Below are 17693 nucleotides of genomic sequence, written 5' to 3'. Positions count from 1 at the left end.
TTAAAAAGATGATGGCACTGATAGGGGCAATCTCTAAAAGCTATTGTTTGGGTGGAAAAAAACAAAGTGCCGAGTAAAGCAAGCAGTATGACACCATTTACTGGTGGAAGAAATCACTAATCACTAGCTTTCTTAGACTCACAGACAGAGATCAGACTTGTGGGTGCCTAGAGGGAGGAGGCAGAGAAGGCAATGGCACCCCACTCCAGTACTCTTGCCTGGAAAATCCCATGGACGGAGGAGCCTGGTAGGCTGCAGTCCATGGGGTCGCGAAGAGTTGGACACGACTGAGCGACTTCCCTTTCACTTTTCACTTTCATGCATTGGAAAAGGAAATAGCAACCCACTCCAGTGTTCTTGCCTGGAGAATCCCAGGGACAGGGGAGCCTATGGGTGTTTATGGGGTCGGCACAGAGTCGGACACAACTGATGCGACTTAGCAGCAGCAGTAGAGGGAGGAGGGGAGGAGAAGGATGGAATGGGACTTTGGGGTTGGCAGATGCAAACTATTACATTTAGAATGGATGAACGACAAGGTCCTACTGTATAGCACAGGGAATTATAGCCAATCTACCGGGATAAACCATAACAGAGAAGAATATATATATAAAAAAATGTATAGTCACTTTCCTGTACAGAACTGGTTAGCACAACATTGTAAATCAACTATACTTCAATAAAATATATACGTGTGTGTATGTGTGTGTGTGTGTGTGTGTGTGTATATAAAAATAAATAAATATAAGGGCTTCCTTCATAGCTTAGTTGGTAAAGAATCTGCCTGCAATGCAGGAGACCTGGGTTCAATTCCTGGGTCAGGAAGATGCTGTGGAGAAGAAAATGGCAACCCACTGCAGTATTCTTGCCTGGAGAATCCCATGGACAGAGGAGCCTGGCAGGCTACAGTCCATGGGGTAGCAAGAGTTGGACACGATAAACCACCACCACTGTGTGTGTGTATATATATACAATATATATATATAAAATACTATCAGATTTCTAAGGATGTGTGTGTCTGTAGATATATATAAAAACGTACATTTATATATAAATGTATTTTAAAAGGTCTGAAAATCGTACAGCACAGGGAATATGGCCAATATTTATAATGACTTTAAGTGGAGTATAATCTACAAAAATACTGACTCACATGTTGTACACCTGAAATACAATATTGTAAATGAACAATACTTTAATAAAATGTTTAAAATAAAATACATTTGAAAGGTCTGAAAAATTATTTACACTGAGCTGAACAATGGTTGTCTCTGGAAACAGAACAGGAATAAGAAGTTGAACGAGGTGAATTCAGCTTCATCTACGTTGTCTGCGTTTTTTTACCATGAGAACGTCTTCAGGCATCGCAGGTGTAAGTCAACGTTAATAAACCAAGATCACTGGATTAGATGATCTCAAGGTCCCGACAGCTCTAACATTCTCTAGTTGCAAAGATCCTAAAACTCAGTTGAGTGGACTAATTACTCTTCTATAAAACAGAGGCCTAGGGGTTTTCATAAAGAGGGAAACATAATCCTGGAAAGAGAACAAAATGACTTTGGTTCCTCAAAGCCTGCGAGTACAAAGTAAAAATAAATAAATACAAATATAACGATAATAAAAAAACTTCCTGCTGTGTGGGTAATGTGTTTGTACAAGCAATGTTATCAGCTACTGCTGCTAGGCTTTTTGTTTTTGTTTTTTTTAGTATTTACTGACTGAGCCAGATCTTAGTTGTGGCACTCCGAATCTTTAAGTTGTGGCATTCTAACTCTTAGATGGGAAGGTGGGATCTAGTTCCCTGCCCAGGGATCTAACCCAGGCCCCCTGCATTGGGAGCACAGAGTCTTAGCCCCTGGACCACCAGGGAAGTCCCTATTGCTGCTGGGTTGCTTTTTAAAAAAGATTTATTTAAGTTTTTGGGCTGCGCTGGGTCTTCGCCGTTGTGCTCAGGTTTTTCTCTACTTGTGGTGACCGGGGCTATTCTCAAGCTGTGGATGTGCAGACTTTTCACGGCGGTGGCTTCTCTTGTTACGGCACCCAGGCTCGGGAGTTGTGGCTGAGGCGCCCTATATGTGGGCTGGGCAGTTGCGGTTCACATGCTTAGTTGCTCCTCCACAGGTGGGATCCTCCCAGACCTGGGATTGAACTCATGTCCCTTGCATTAGTGGGCAGATTCTTAATCACTGGAACACCAGGGAAGGCCTTTTTTTAAAAAAATTAATGAAAATGTTACTCTTACCCTATTTTACTCCCAGATATTACCAAAGAAAAAGGAAAACCTTTGTTCACTCAAACTTATATGTTGGAATGGCCAAAAACTGTTCAGGTTAAAACCCAAACTTTTTGGCCAATCAAATATGATTTGTTTTCTTATTATTGAGTTTTGAGAGTTTTTCTATATATTCTGAACATAAGTTCCTTTATCAGATATATGACCAGTAAATATTTTCTCTCCATCTATGGCTTGTATTCTCATTCTCTCTTTTTTTTGTGTGTGTGTGTAATAAAGTTTTATTAAAGTATAAAGGAGATAGAGAAAGCTTCTGACATAGGCATCAGAAGGGGGCAGAAAGAGTACCCCTCTCATTCTCTTAATAGTGTTTTTTTTCAAAGAGCAGAAGTTTAAAATTTTGAAGTCCAACTTACATCAATTTGTTCCTCTATGGACCTTGCTTTTTGTGTCATCCAAGAAATCTTTGCCTTACCCGTATTCACATAGGTTTTTCTCTATCTTTATTTTTAAATTTTATTTTACTGAAGTATAAATGAAATTGTAGATAAGCTGACTTACAATTTGTGTTAATTTCCGCTGTACAGTTAAGGATTCAGTTATACACACATACATTCTTTTTCACATTCTTTTCCATTGTGACTTAGAACAGGATATTGAATAGAGCTCCCCGTGTGAAGCTTTGTTCTTAAAACAACTGCTACATTCACTAAGTGTTAGTCTATCAGCCATGTCCAACTATATGCGGCCCCATGGACTGTAGCCCACCAGGCTCCTCTGTCCATGGGATTCTCCAGGCAGGAATACTGGAGTGGGTAGGCATTTCCTTCTCCAGTGGATCTTCCTGACCTGGGGTCGAACCCAGGTCTCCTACACTGTAAGGCAGATTCTTAACCATCTGAGTCATCAGAGTGAGCATTAAAAGAATGTTATAAAATGTTTTTTTGCCCATCATCACTTCTGTAGCCTTAGTTGCCTCTCCTGACTAATAGTAAAAAAAACTTAAACCACAGCCAAGGGCAAATAAAAGAAGCAGGAAGAAGTGGGGATGCACAGTCACGCTCCGTGATGGGAAGAGGCCTCTGTGCTGTGTGGCTGCCCCGCTCTGGGCCACATGCATTTAGAGGTTTCGTGCAATTTCCATGGAACCCAGCATTGACTATAACAGCAAAGACTTGGAAACTTCCTCAGGGTCCTACAAAATAAATTGCTTAAAGAAACAATGGGCTGCCATGAGGCCACTAAAAAAATAATGGACTAGATCCACATCTACTGATGTGGAAAAATATGCATCATTTCTTGTTTGCTGAGGAAAAACTATTATTAGAAAGCATACATGGCATAATCCTGTTATTGTAAGAAAATGTCCCTGTTTATTTAGTTGTGTCTGTATATTGAAATACACACCAAGATCTTAATAGCAACTGTATCTGCACTTCCATTTTTTTCTGTAAGGAACATACATTACTTTTATAAGTAACCAAACAAATAAGTATAAAAGAAACAAAGTTAAAAATCCTCAAGGAATCTTTGTTGAAAACAGTAGCTTCAGTTCATCTCCCCTGACCAGTGGGATTCAGAGAGGACAGGATGAGAAGGGTGGGAACAATAACCAACAAAGTCATAACACTCCCTACGATTACGAAATGCCCTCTTCTCCTGGAAATCTTTCCTCAGACAGCATCCTGGCTGGCACCTCATGACAACCTTGCCAAGGACAGATAGGCGGGTAAATTAGTTTTCTGATCCACTGATGAGGTACCAGAGGCTCAGAGAGGATGGAAGTAACTCATCCACGGACCTGCAGCAACCTCGAAATGGCAAACCCAGGACTCAAATCCAAGCCTGTCAGGCCCCAGTTGCAAGAAGGTGGACCAAACAGAGTTATCACATGCCAGCCACTCCATTCCCAAGTACCTACTTGACAGAAATGAAAACATGCCCACACAAAGACCTGTGTAGCATTATTCGTAACAGCCAAAAGGGAGAAACAACCAAAACGTCCATCAGCTGACAAATGGATAAACAAAACTGGTCTATCTATCATCAATAAAAAGGAATGCAGTACTGACACACACTTCAACATTGATGAGCCTTGAAAACACTGTGCTGGAGCTTCCCTGGTGGCCCAGTGGTGAAGATCCCACGCTTCCAAAGCAGAGGGTGTGAGTTCAATCCCTGGTCTGGGAACTAAGATCCCACGTGCCATGCAGTACAGCCAATAAATTAATTAATTAACAGATTTTTAAAAACACACAACAATAAAACTATGCTCAGTGAAAGAAGCCAGACACAAAAGGCCACATATCACATAATTCTATTTACATGAACTGTCCGAAGAGGCAAGTCTACGGAGACTGAAAATACACTAGTGGATACTAGGGTCTGTGTGGAATAAGACGTATGGGGTTTCTTTTAGGGTAATGAAAATGAGCTAAAATTGGTTGTGGTGATGTGGATGCATAATTTTATAAATATACTAAAAGCTACTGAATTGAACATTTTATTTAATTTTTTTTGAATTGAACATTTTAAATTGGTAAATTGCATGGTATGTGAACTATATTTCAGTAAAACTTCTAAAAAACTACAAAATAAAGTTAAAGAAGGGGGACCCCCACTAATGAATATCTAGCATATTTCTATAAAAGGTCATGTGCTTCAAAAAGAGGAGTCCCTCCAGCCAGGCTTGACTCTCCTCAGCCTCTTCCCGTTTTCCAGACTCCAGGTCACCAATTGCCAGAAGCAATCTCTTTTTGCTTCCACCACCCAGCAGGCCCTTGTTTTGCTGGAAGTCCAAATCTTTGTGGACCCAGGACACAGCTAAGATTCCCCTTCCAATTCTGCATTCCCAGAGCAGTGGGCGGAGCACCAAAATGGTCACCAGCCCTTTGTATGCACAGAGCTTCCTGCGGTCAGTGGCCAAAACCTGCCAGGCGAGGGCCTTCCAGGGTTCAGGTGAGCAGGGACACCTCTCTTCCCAGTGAGTCATCAGACGTTCATCTACCTCCTTCTGGGGTGATCAGTGTACTTTGACCAAGCTGCCAGAGCCACCCTGGGTGGGTTCAAAGTATCAGTTTAATCAGAAGGGCGTGGGAAGCAGGCGTGCCCATGTATCATGGGAGCACCAATGCCAGTGCAACCTCTTTGAAGGGCAATGGCCAATGCTCAGCCAAGTTGAAACCCACGAACGTTTTCTCCAGCCATCCCACCTCTGGGGATTTAGCCTGCAGGTGAACCCTGTGTAGGCACCAGGGCACACACACACATAAGAGACACAAATAAGAGATGCTTATGGAAGCACCGTTTGTGGTAGCAAACGCTTAGAAATGACCTTCACACCGACCCATGAGGGACTGGCTAAATATATGACAGTGCTTGCAGATGATGTCAAGATATTCAGCCATTAGAAAACTAAAACAAAATAAACAAGACCCAGAAGGATGGTATGGGGAGGGAGGAGGGAGGAGGGTTCGGGATGGGGCACACATGTATACCTGTGGCAGATTCATTTTGATATATGGCAAAACCAATACAATATTGTAAAGTTAAAAAATAAAATAAAAATTAAAAAAAATAAATAAAATAAACAAGACTGCATAAGCATACTGCACTCATGAAGGGCGCCAAGCAATTACGATCTCAGAACCTCGGGTTTACTATATGTCAAAACATCAATAAGAGGACTGCTGCACAGATTCAATGAGTTGATATGAGTAACCGCATAAGCAGGCCTGCCCGACCCACAGAACCAGTTATGTAAGTTCTAGTTGATGTCAGCTCGTATGTGCTAATACGGGAAGACGGCACAGGAGTGCAAAACAGGTGAAATAACATTTCTGCGAAAAAGACAAGGAAGAGATTCACATATATACATAGGCTTATATTCACAAGAACATTTCTGGAAGGACATTCTCCAGGGAGACAGGGTGAGAGGTGGGAGGATTGCTTTTCACTGTTTATCATTTGTGCAAGTTGAATTCTTTCTACAGAGTAGGTATATTATTTACATATTATAAAATATATATATTTCAAAGTTTGCTCAGATATACATATAGGAGATTTATTATAACACTGTAATAGAAAAAAAGGGGAACAACCCAAGTGTCCCTCAAGAGGAAGGGCTTCCCTGGTGGCCCAGACTGCAATGCAGAAGACCTGAGTTTGATCCCTGGGTTGGGAAGATCCCTTGGAAGAGGGAACAGCTACCCATTCAAGTGTTTAGGCTTGGAGAATTCCATGGACAGAGGAGTCTGGCAGGCTACAGTCCATGAGGTTGCAAAGAGTCGGACATGACTGAGTGATGAACTGGCTAAATAAACCCCTGTATATCAAGTGATGGAATCCAACTCAATTCACTAAAAAAAAAAAAAGGGTGATCTCTATGTTTTGATAGGAATAATCTCCAAGATATTCTCAGACCAGGAAAACAATTCTTTTAAATACAAATTTCCACTTCATTAAAAAACTGAAAACATACTATATGCTACATATGTTAATGCTAGAAAATGCAGACATTGTGAAACAGAAGCAGAAAAGGAATAATCCCATCCAAAAACAATCTCTGTTGGCATCTTGATTTATTTTTTTTTCTCTTCTACAAACTTTATTAGAGTAATTAAAGGGAAGTTAGAAAAAAGCCCAAGTCTCTTCCAAACAAAAATGTCACATATAAATGATTTTGAATTATTGGTAAAATATCTGGAATATATTTTAGAGCAAATGTTTTATTTTATATGAGTAAATCCGATTAGTAAAAGAGGGTCATTCAGAGTTAGGAAAAAAAATTGAATGAGAACTATGAATAACAAACAAAAACATTCAACAAAACAAGATTACAAAAACAAGTCTAGGGAGGGAGGAGGAAGGAGGGTTCAGGATGGGGAGCACGGGTATACCTGTGGCGGATTCATTTCGATGTTGGGCAAAACTAATACAATATTGTAAAGTTTAAAAATAAAATTAAAAAAAAAAACAAGTCTATATGCAAGTACCTGTGAGAGCACATATATTACCATATGCATACATACATAAACATACATCTATGCATGTGAAAACAGCATATATATACATACTGCGAGCAAAAATTGGAAGAAAAAATATGTCCATGTAAAAGCACTTTATAATATTGTACACAGAGACTTGATGTACTTTCTTTTAGGGTTTTGCTCTGTGTGTGTGTGTGTGTGTGTGTGTATTTACAGAGCTATAATCATGCTCTATACCCTGTTCTTTAAAATCAACTCCAGAATGGAAGCACTTTCCCATGTTATGATACATCCTCTATAAACATCCTTTTGTTGGCTGTCGGATATTCTACCCAAGGCAGGGCCCCCTGAGCGAGTCTGCTACTACCCTCCGGGGGATTCAGGCCACATTCCCTGGCCTTGACAGCGACAGACTCAACAGTTCACAATACACGCCTGGTACCTGCCAGGGCGGCGCCACCTTGGAGGAACGCCAGGTGGTCATTTTGATTCAACAACCCAAGTTGCCATGTCAACAGTAAATGAAAAACCACGTTCGGTTTGTTGAGTGCCAGGGACAGTGAGGTTTGGAAAACTGAGCTGCTGCCTCCCTCTGAAGTCACCACTGGCAACAAGAACCCCATAGAGCCTGCCTTCTATCACCTAGGAGAGTGGGCAGCCAAGAGCTACATCTTGTCCTTAAATGGCCCTTCCGCTGAGTACAGGGATGGGAAGTGCAACAGGACACAGGCCCTCGCCTTGCGGTCAGGGGCTGACTCATAAACAGAACGACATTCAAGAATGACAGATGTACAGAAAGGTCTGCTATGAGCCTCAGAGCATGTGGAGGAGATAGCCAGGGTAGGATGTCAAGGGAGCCAGACCAGGAGCCCGGTCATTTTAACAGACCCATATGTCAGCTGCAAGAGGTTTCAGGCAGAGGTGAGAACAGCAGTGCTTGTTGCAGGAGCAGGGAAAGGTGCAGGGTCCCTGGAGGTCATGAGCTCCCACCCTCAGTGAGGATTTTGACTTGCAGAATCTCTGAGTTTTGTGCTCACTCAGTTGTGTCCAACTCTTTGTGACCCTGTGGACAGTAGCCCGCCAGGCTCCTTTGTCCATGGGATTTTTCAGGCAAGAATACTGGAGTGGGTTGCCATTTACTCCTCCAGAGGATTTTCCTGACCCAGCCAGGGATCAAACCTGAGTCTGCTGCATTGCGGGCAAATTTTTTTACTGCTGAACCATCGGGGAAGCCCATGAGTTTTAAGGACAGCCAATTACTGATGTTTCTTTGGGGGAGGAGTGGTTACCTGGCTGTGATGCTCTCTTTATTTTTCTTCTTCTAAAACATCCTTTTGGGTACACAAGTGATACATACATGTAGTTTTATAAGTTTCAAATGTTTTAAAATGTATACAATGTAGGGACTTCTCCAGTGGTCCAGTGGTTAAGAAACAGGTTTGATTCTTGGTCGGGAAAGATGCTACATGCCGTGGAGCAGCTAAGTCCATGCACCATAACTACTGAGCCTGTGCTCTAGAGCCCAGCAGCCGCAACTACTGAAGCCCACATGCCCTAGAGCCTGTGCTGTGCAACGAGAGAAGCCACCGCAAGAAGCCCGAGCTCCACAACTACAGCGTAGCTCCTGCTGATCGTAACTAGAGAAAGCCCGTGTGTAGCAATGAAGACCCAGTGCAGCTAAAGATAAATAAAAAAATTTTAAGTAGCATCTGTTTAAAAGATATATATACAAAATATTTATATGCAATGTATTATAATAATCACAGTCCCCCCTCAAGATCACTCTCTCCCCCAGAGAGAATCACCACTGATTCTGTTGGATACAAATTCCCTCTTCTCATTAGTAATTTTTAAATTTGTTTATAACGTAAGTGTTTGCTAAGAAAATACTGATATATGTGTATCTATGTTTTCTGATACAATAGGAATCATATTATATATTTCAACTTGTTTTTTTACTTCTCAGCACATAAAAATAAAAATAGCTAACATTTTGTTCTTGTTATGGACCATCAATATCCCAAGAGCTTTTCATGGATTTTGGTTTCACCTCACAAAAAATATATCTTGTGCATATCTTGGCACTGTTTCAAGTCAATTCACATAGAAACATCTTTGCTTTAATGTAAATAAAGCATTCTGCCAGGACCATAGTCTATAATTAAACAGGCCCCTTCTCAATGGAGTATTTTAGCAGTTTCCATTCTTTCTTTATTACAAACAATATTGCAAAACACATCTTTGAATATGTAAACCTCAACACTTGCACAAATGTTTCGTTGCTTGTTCTCAACTGAGGGTGGTATCCTCTCATGTGGCCTTAGCAAATGTACGTTGGGGAACATTCTGGGTCATCATAATAAATAGGGAGGAATATAACATAACGAATAGGCGGGAATCTGACATTTAGTGAGCTGGGATGAGACATGCTGAAAGTCCTACAATATAAGGGACAGTCCCACCAAATAAACAATTGTCCCCACCTGAAACTAACAGTCTCCGTTTACTGTAACTCTGACATATAAATACCTTCTACTTTAATAATGATTGTCAAATGGCCCACAGAGGTTTCTGTTTTATGTAAACACCATCTATCTGTCCTCTGATGAGACAGCACCCACAGTAAAGTGAGTTTAGCACTCATCCATCTCTTCACTAATTCCAAATAAAGCACCTACTATGTGCATGGCACTAGGGATGAGTGATGAGCAGGCCACAGGATCCTGCCCTCGTGAAGCTCCATTCCTAAGCCAGACCTATAGACAAATAGGTCTGGATTTGCTGGATCACTCACCTGTGTTTCCTTTAAAGGATTCACCAGACTGCGTTTTGGGGTCACACTGTCTGAGACCCTCCAGCTCTTGGGCCCACGGGCAGCTGCTGTGGATACAGCCCTTCTGAGGGGTCTGCCCCACTAGGAGGCCAACAGGATCCTGCTTCTCTGGAAGCAGCCCCCTGTTCTGCGATCCCCACCCCCACCCCATGCCCTGGGCAAGAGGTGACTGGACCAGAGACAGCGGACGCCTGACTCAGGCCAGACCAAACAGGTTTTCTCCTCCCGCAGCTGAAATGGAAGAGGGTCAAATCCATCTTTGCATGTGGCTCTGTCTGAAATAAAGGGACCCTTGGGGATCCATTTTCCCACCATGTAGACTGAGGGGCAGAGAAGAATCAAAAATAGACAAGGAGATGGAGGAAGGAGCCAGAGAGGCAGTCCTGTGGCCTTCCAGGCTCCTGGATCTGTCCTCAGAGACCAGATATCGCTTCTGCCCCTCGGTCTCAAGAAATACTTCTTGACTGTTAGAACAGATTTCCTCTTTTTCCCCCTTGAGCTGGTTTCTGCTTCACAAGCCGCTCTGGCACCTGGATTCCCTTGCACATGGTTCAGGAGCTGCAGGGATCAGGGTTTCCATGCGCCTCCCTGACTCACGCAAACAGACCGGGGGCCAGGCTGCTCTCCTGTCTTCCCACGCAGCCCTCTGTGGGTGGAGTGTGTGTTTCAGAAGCTGCCTTAGGACAGGAAGGCAGGGCAAGCCGCAACCTGACCCTTCAGGGGGCCCCCAACCTCAGAGGGGACCGACAGGCCTATTTCTGGAGCTGCCTGCCCCTGAGAGACTTAAGCTAGAACTCTGGCCTGAAAGGAAAAAGTATCCAACTGTCTGAGAACTAAGATTATTAATTTTCTAAAAACAGATTAATTCTGCAATTAGAGAAGAACGACTCCAATTTCAAATCCCAAAGTGGTAATCGGCCTTCTGCTCACAGTACGAACTGATACTTATTGTTTGTGAGGATTAAAAAAGGATAACAGTATTGCATTTTTAACTTTTTCACCACCACAATTGTATAACAATTGTATTGTTATACAATAATGTTTGTATAACATTATTATACAAAAGTCCAATAATGTTTGCCTTCCTCCTTTATCTCTATAACCAGCTTTGCCAGGGTATGAACACAAATTCCTAATAAAATAAGCACCCTATTCCTCAATCCAACCTATGGATCGAATCCATCCTCTGCTTAGGATGTCCAACCCTAAGCAGAGACTCTTTTGACCACAACCAACATAAAAAACTACATTTAACCCCCTATCTCTGGACCCACATACACACACACAGGGAGGAAATAAAAATACTTAACAACCCTTATGTCATGAGAACCTGGTTAACAACCAATTTGGTCACTGCGCATGTGTGTGTAAAGGCATGTATACATGTCCCTAAAATATTATCACGACTGTCAGAGCTGATATTTTTTTCCCTCTCTCTTCCCTCTCCCAATATTTTCTACTCTGTTCTATTCTGGGTCTTAAAAAACTGGCCAAGGTTCCCACAACCCACACTAATGGGCCCAGTGCAGATACTGGAAAACACTGCTGGAAAGGAATGAAACTTGTATTGAAACAATGATTCAACGATTGAAACAAACAAAAAACTTGTATTGAAATCTTCCCACTTAACAGACACTGCCTCAGATCTAGAATTTAGAGCACTGGCAAGAGTCTGGAAACGACCTCAGCCAGCGACCCCAACTCTCCAATCCTTACGGCAGGTGAGCTGGGGCTCACCTGGGGTGGAGAGGGTGGCACCAGGGACCACTCACCTTGAAATGGAAGGAGCCAGCCGGGGACCCGCTGGAGCCGTAGCGCTCGCTTTTTGCTAGGTTGCTGTGGCAGTTATTAACCTTGAAGTTGACATTCTGGTGTGCCCCGGGGTCATCGGTGATGGAGCAGATGAAGTAACCCTCCTCATCATCGTCGCTGTCTGTGTCTGAATCACCAGCCCGGGAGGCTGGGCGGCCATCCACGCCTTCCAGGCGGAAGATGAGGTCTTCCTCGGCCATGGTCCTGGGGCGCCCGTCTTACCCGAGGGCCGGGCGGCACAGCCAGAGTTACAGGGCAGATGCAGAGCTGAGGGTCCTGCGAGAGAGGCCAGAGAAAGGGGGGTGCTGGGGCCCAGGGGCTGAGAGGTCGCTGGGCACCTCATCCCAAATACCACTGGCACAGAAGGAGCCGTCACCCTCAGACAGAAAACGACAGCTAGCAGGGGAGACACTTGGCAGGCAGCAGCGAGGAGCGTTTTAAAGGTACACACACTCCTCCACCCAGTAATTCCACTTTGAAGCGCTCAGAGCTTCAAACAGAAAATAAATGCTTCTTAAGTCACAAGGCTGAGCTTTTCAGAACATAAATTACATCAAACCATTTTTCTGCCTAACACCCTGCAGCAGCTTCTCTTCACATTCTTAACAAAACCCAAATGCCTTTTAAGGCTACAAGGCCTGTGTTGGGCTGGCCCCTGTCCACTTCCCCTCCGGCCTTGGTGGCTCTCCCAGCCCGTGGGCTTTTTCTTTGTGTTCTGTGAGTACTGGGCACCCATTCCCATCTCAGGGCCTGGGTACTTGCTGTCCCCTGTGCCTGGAAAACCTTCCCAATCTCCCCATGTGGGTCTTTCTCATCATTTGGATCCCAGTTCAAAAGTCACCTTTCCAGAGACATCTTTTCTGATTCAACTCAAAGAACCCCTCTCAAACGCACATCCAGTACTCTCAACTACATCACCCCATTCTATTTTCTTCACAGAGATTTCCCCAAGCTGAAATCCTCTTATTTACTTCTTTATCATCTGTAGCCCTGGTGCCTTAAATAGTGCCTGGCACAGAGCAGGCCCTCGGCACACGTCCCTGGAACGGATGAGTGGTCTGAAGAAGTGTTCTCCACAGCATAATTAGTAACAGCAAAAAAAGGGAAGAGCCCACAGTGACCATCAATGGAGGCCTGTTACATAAACTAGTTTTTCTACACCATGGAATACTATGTAACTGTTACCAAGAAAAAGGAATATAGATATACAAAGACGTCCAAAGACTATCAAGAAAGAGTTCAGCCACACTGTAGGATACAAAAACCAACAGTATTTCTATGCACTAGCAATGAAAACTCAAAAGTGAAATCAAGAAAACAATTTCGTCTATAATAGCATCAAAAAGAATAAAAAACTTGGCTAGGGAATTCCTTGGCAGTCCAGTGGTTAGGACCCCATGCTTCCATGGCAGGAGGCATGGTTTGTTTTGATCCCTGGTCAAGGAACTAAGATTCCAGAAGGCACTCAGCCAAAAAATTAAACAAAAAAATCTGACAAACAAAATAAGTACAGGACTTGAACAGTGAAAAACAAAACACGTCAGAGAAATGAAAAGACTGAAGTAAGTGTAAAGACACCCTGTGTTCATAGATCAGAAAATTTAACATAGCTAAGTTTGAAATACTCCCCAAATTGATCTACGAATTCAACCCAATCACTATCAAAATTCCAGTGCCTTTACTGAATAACAGACTGGTCTTAAAAGTTCATATGGAAATTCATGGGGCCCAGAACAACCAAAAGAATCTTGTAAAAGTTGCAAGAATCATACTTTCTGAATTCAAAGCTAAAGCTAAAGTAATTAAGACAGTAGTGGCAAAAGGACAGACACAGAGATCAACGGGATAGAATTTAGAGTCCAAAAATGAACATTTACAGCCAACTGATTTTTGAAAGGGGTGCTAAGATAATTCAATGGGGGAAGAATTATCTATCCATTAGGACTTTTTTCATTTTTGCTACACCATGTGGCACGTGGGATCTAAGTTTCCCAATCAGCAGTGGAACCCACATCCCATACGTTGTAAGCAGAGAGTCTTGACGACCGGACCATCAGGGACATCCCAAGAATAATCTTTTCAGCAAATGGTGACAGAGCAAGTGAATATACACATGCAAAAGGACGAAGCTGAACTCCTTCCTTACCTTATACAGATTAACTCAAAATGGATCAAAGGCTTAAATATAAGAGCCAAAACTCTGGGAAGAAAACACAGGAGAAAATCTTTGCAAAGCTGAGTTAGGCAAAGCCTTAGGATACTAGAATTACAAGCAACAAAAGAATAGATATGTTGGACATCATCAAAATTAAAAACGTTTGTGCTTCAGTGGACAGCACCAAGAGAGCGGAGGGACAGTTCACATATTGGAAAAAAATTTTGGAAATCGTATGTCTGATATGCGACTATGACTCATACTATTGTTGTTGAGTCGCTAAGTTGTGTCCAACTCCTTTGCAACTCCACAGACTGTAGCCTGCCAGGCTCCTCTGCCCATGGAATTTTCCAGACAAGAATACTGGAGAAGGTTGCCATTTCCTTCTCTAGGGGATCTTTCCGACTCAGGTATCAAACCCCGTGTCTCCTGCAATGCAGACGGATTCTTTACCCCTGAGCCACCTGGGAAGCACCAGGACTCACACTACTTAACAATAAAAAGAAAAAGAACCCAAATAAAAATGGGCAAAAGAGTTGAATACACATTTCTCTAAAGAAAATACACATGGCCAATAAACACATGAAAAGATGCTCAACATCATTAGTCATTAGGGAAATACAAATAAAAGTCACACGCAGTAGGACAGTCCAGTGGTTAGGCCTCCACACTTCCACTGGAGGGGGCAAGGGTTCAGTTGTTGGTCAAGGAATGCGATCTCAGAAACTGTAGGGTGCAGTCAAAAAAAAATTTTTTTTAATGGAAATTGACAAGTTTTGATGAGGATGTGGAGAAACTGGAAACCCTCACACACTGTTAATGGGAATGTAAAATATTGCAGTCACTTTAGAAAACAGTCTGGCAATTTCTCAAAAAGTTAAAACACAGAATTACCACATGCTCCAGCAATTATGTTGGCTAAGTTGCTCATGCACGACTCTTTGCACCTTACGGATTACAGCCGGCCAGGCTCCTCTGTCCATGGGATTTTCCAGGCAAGAATACTGGAATGGGTTGCCATCCCCTGCTCCTGGGGATCTTCCTGGCCCAGGGATCAACCTCATGTCTCCTGCATCAGCAGGAAGGTTCTTTAGCACCACGTGGGAAGCCCTCCAGCAACTATACTCCAAGGTATAATATACACAAGAGAAATGAAAACAGGTCCACAACAAACACTTGTGACATCTGTTTCACAGCAGTATTATACAAAATAGCCAAAACGGAAAACTACCCAAATACCCATTAACTGATGAACAGATAAATAAAATGTGGTCTATCTATACAACAGAACCCTATTCAGCCAGGAAAAGGAATGAAGCACTGATGATACTAAGTGAAAGAAGACACTTCAAAAAAAGACGATAAATTGAATGATTCCATTTACAGAAAAATTCCAGAGAAGGCAAATCTATAAGAAAGTGGTCGCCCAAGGATGGGAGAGGGGAGAGTTGGGAGGAAATGGGGAACAATCTCAAAAGGGTTTCTTTTGCATTGATGAAAATGTTCTAAAATAGATTGTGTTGGTTGCATCACTCTAAATAGATTTAAAACCACTGAACTGTATACTGTAAATAGGTGGGCGGGAAGGTTTGTGAATTATATTTCAATAAAACTAAAAGTTAAAAAAAGAAAAAAAAATAAGATAGACAAAAAAACCCATTAAATTTAAAAATCAAGTTGCAGAAGAGCAGTTACATTATGGTGAGCCTATCCGTGCTAAAAGAAAAGGTACATTTGTAGCTCTGTTAAAACTTCCCTGAAGGGCCCATAAGAGCATTACCAGCACTGGGATGGGCAGTGGGACCAGGAGCTGGGGGTGGAGGAAAGTTTTTAACATTTTGTACACTTCTATACTGAAAGATGATGCTGTGAAAGTGCTGCACTCAATATGCCAGCAAATTTGGAAAACTCAGCAGTGGCCACAGACTGGAAAAGGTCAGTTTTCATTCCAATCCCAAAGAAAGGCAATGCCAAAGAATGCTCAAACTGCCGTACAATTGCACTCATCTCACACACTAGTAAAGTAATGTTTAAAATTCTCCAAGCCAGGCTTCAGCAATATGTGAACCGTGAACTTCCTGATGTTCAAGCTGGTTTTAGAAAAGGCAGAGGAACCAGAGATCAAATTGCCAACATCCGCTGGATCATGGAAAAAGCAAGAAAGTTCCAGAAAAACATCTGCTTCTGCTTTATTGACTATGCCAAAGCCTTTGACTGTGTGGATCACAATAAACTGTGGAAAATTCTGAAAGAGATGGGAATACCAGACCACGTGATCTGCCTCTTGAGAAATTTGTATGCAGGTCAGGAAGCAACAGTTAGAACTGGACATGGAACAAGAGACTGGATCCAAATAGGAAAAGGAGTTCGTCAAGGCTGTATATTGTCACCCTGTTTATTTAACTTATATGCAGAGTACATCATGAGAAACGCTGGACTGGAAGAAACACAAACTGGAATCAAGGTTGCTAGAAGAAATATCAATAACCTCAGATATACAGATGACACCACCCTTATGGCAGAAAGTGAGGAGGAACTCAAAAGCCTCTTGATGAAAGTGAAAGAGGAGAGTGAAAAAGTTGGCTTAAAGCTCAACATTCAGAAAACGAAGATCATGGCATCCAGTCCCATCACTTCATGGGAAATAGATGGGGAAACAGTGGAAGCAGTGTCAGACTTTATTTTTCTGGGCTCCAAAATCACTGCAGATGGTGACTGCAGCCATGAAATTAAAAGACGCTTACTCCTTGGAAGGAAAGTTATGACCAACCTAGATAGCATATTCAAAAGCAGAGACATTACTTTGCCAACAAAGGTTCGTCTAGTCAAGGCTACGGTTTTTCCTGTGGTCATGTATGGATGTGAGAGTTGGACTGTGAGGAAGGCTGAGCGCTGAAGAATTGATGCTTTTGAACTGTGGTGTTGGAGAAGACTCTTGAGAGTCCCTTGGACTGCAAGGAGATCCAACCAGTCCATTCTGAAGGAGATCAGCCCTGGGATTTCTTTGGAAGGAATGATGCTAAAGTTGAAACTCCAGTACTTTGGCCACCTCATGCGAAGAGTTGACTCATTGGAAAAGACTCTGATGCTAGGAGGGATTGGGGGCAAGAGGAGAAGGGGATGACAGAGGATGAGATGGCTGGATGGCATCACTGACTCGATGGACGTGAGTCTGAGTGAACTCCGGGAGTTGGTGATGGACAGGGAGGCCTGTTATGCTGCGGTTCATGGGGTCGCACAGAGTCGGACACGCTGAGCGACTGATCTGATCTGATCTGATACTGTTTTAACTTTTTATAAAGCTGGGTTGCTTTCAATATAAAATAATAAATAAGTGAAAGACAAAAAAATTTTTTTAGATCAAGTCAGTAATTCCAATTCTTCTTAACAGCCCTTTCCATTAGCAGGCAGGCTTATTGACCTCAGGCTTCAGCACTTTTTCTTTCTTTTTTTTAAAAAAGAGGCTTACTTAAATTTATTTTTATTCATTTATTTTTTGGCTGCACTGCACTGCACCTGTGATCTCAGTTCCCTAAGGAGGGATCAGACCTGTGCCCCCTGCCATGGAAGCACAGATTTTTTAACCACTGGATTGCCAGGGAAGTTCCCTTCAGCACTTTCTTGACAGTCATCACAGAAAGAAATATATTTATATTCTAACCCAGTGCGTACCTA

General features: G+C 42.5%; 1 protein-coding gene across 3 annotated transcripts in view; it reads right to left on the bottom strand.

Annotated features, from left to right (window-relative positions):
• EEF2K (eukaryotic elongation factor 2 kinase) overlaps nt 1-17693 on the bottom strand; it is a 72133-nt gene that overhangs the window by 41536 nt on the left and 12904 nt on the right. For 2 of the 3 annotated variants that reach the window (XM_019987483.2, XM_070779780.1), the window contains exon 2: nt 11824-12139. The exons of the other annotated variant lie outside the window; for it this stretch is intronic. In XM_019987483.2, the coding sequence (XP_019843042.2) occupies nt 11824-12063 (240 nt within the window). In that variant the 5' untranslated portion in view covers nt 12064-12139. The remainder of the gene's footprint in view (nt 1-11823; nt 12140-17693) is intronic. 3 annotated transcript variants of the gene reach the window in all.

Source organism: Bos indicus, chromosome 25, assembly GCF_029378745.1.
Source record: "Bos indicus isolate NIAB-ARS_2022 breed Sahiwal x Tharparkar chromosome 25, NIAB-ARS_B.indTharparkar_mat_pri_1.0, whole genome shotgun sequence".
NCBI lineage: Eukaryota > Metazoa > Chordata > Mammalia > Artiodactyla > Bovidae > Bos > Bos indicus.
Note: the sequence above shows the minus strand (reverse complement) of the source record. Positions and strands in the feature narration are given on the sequence as shown.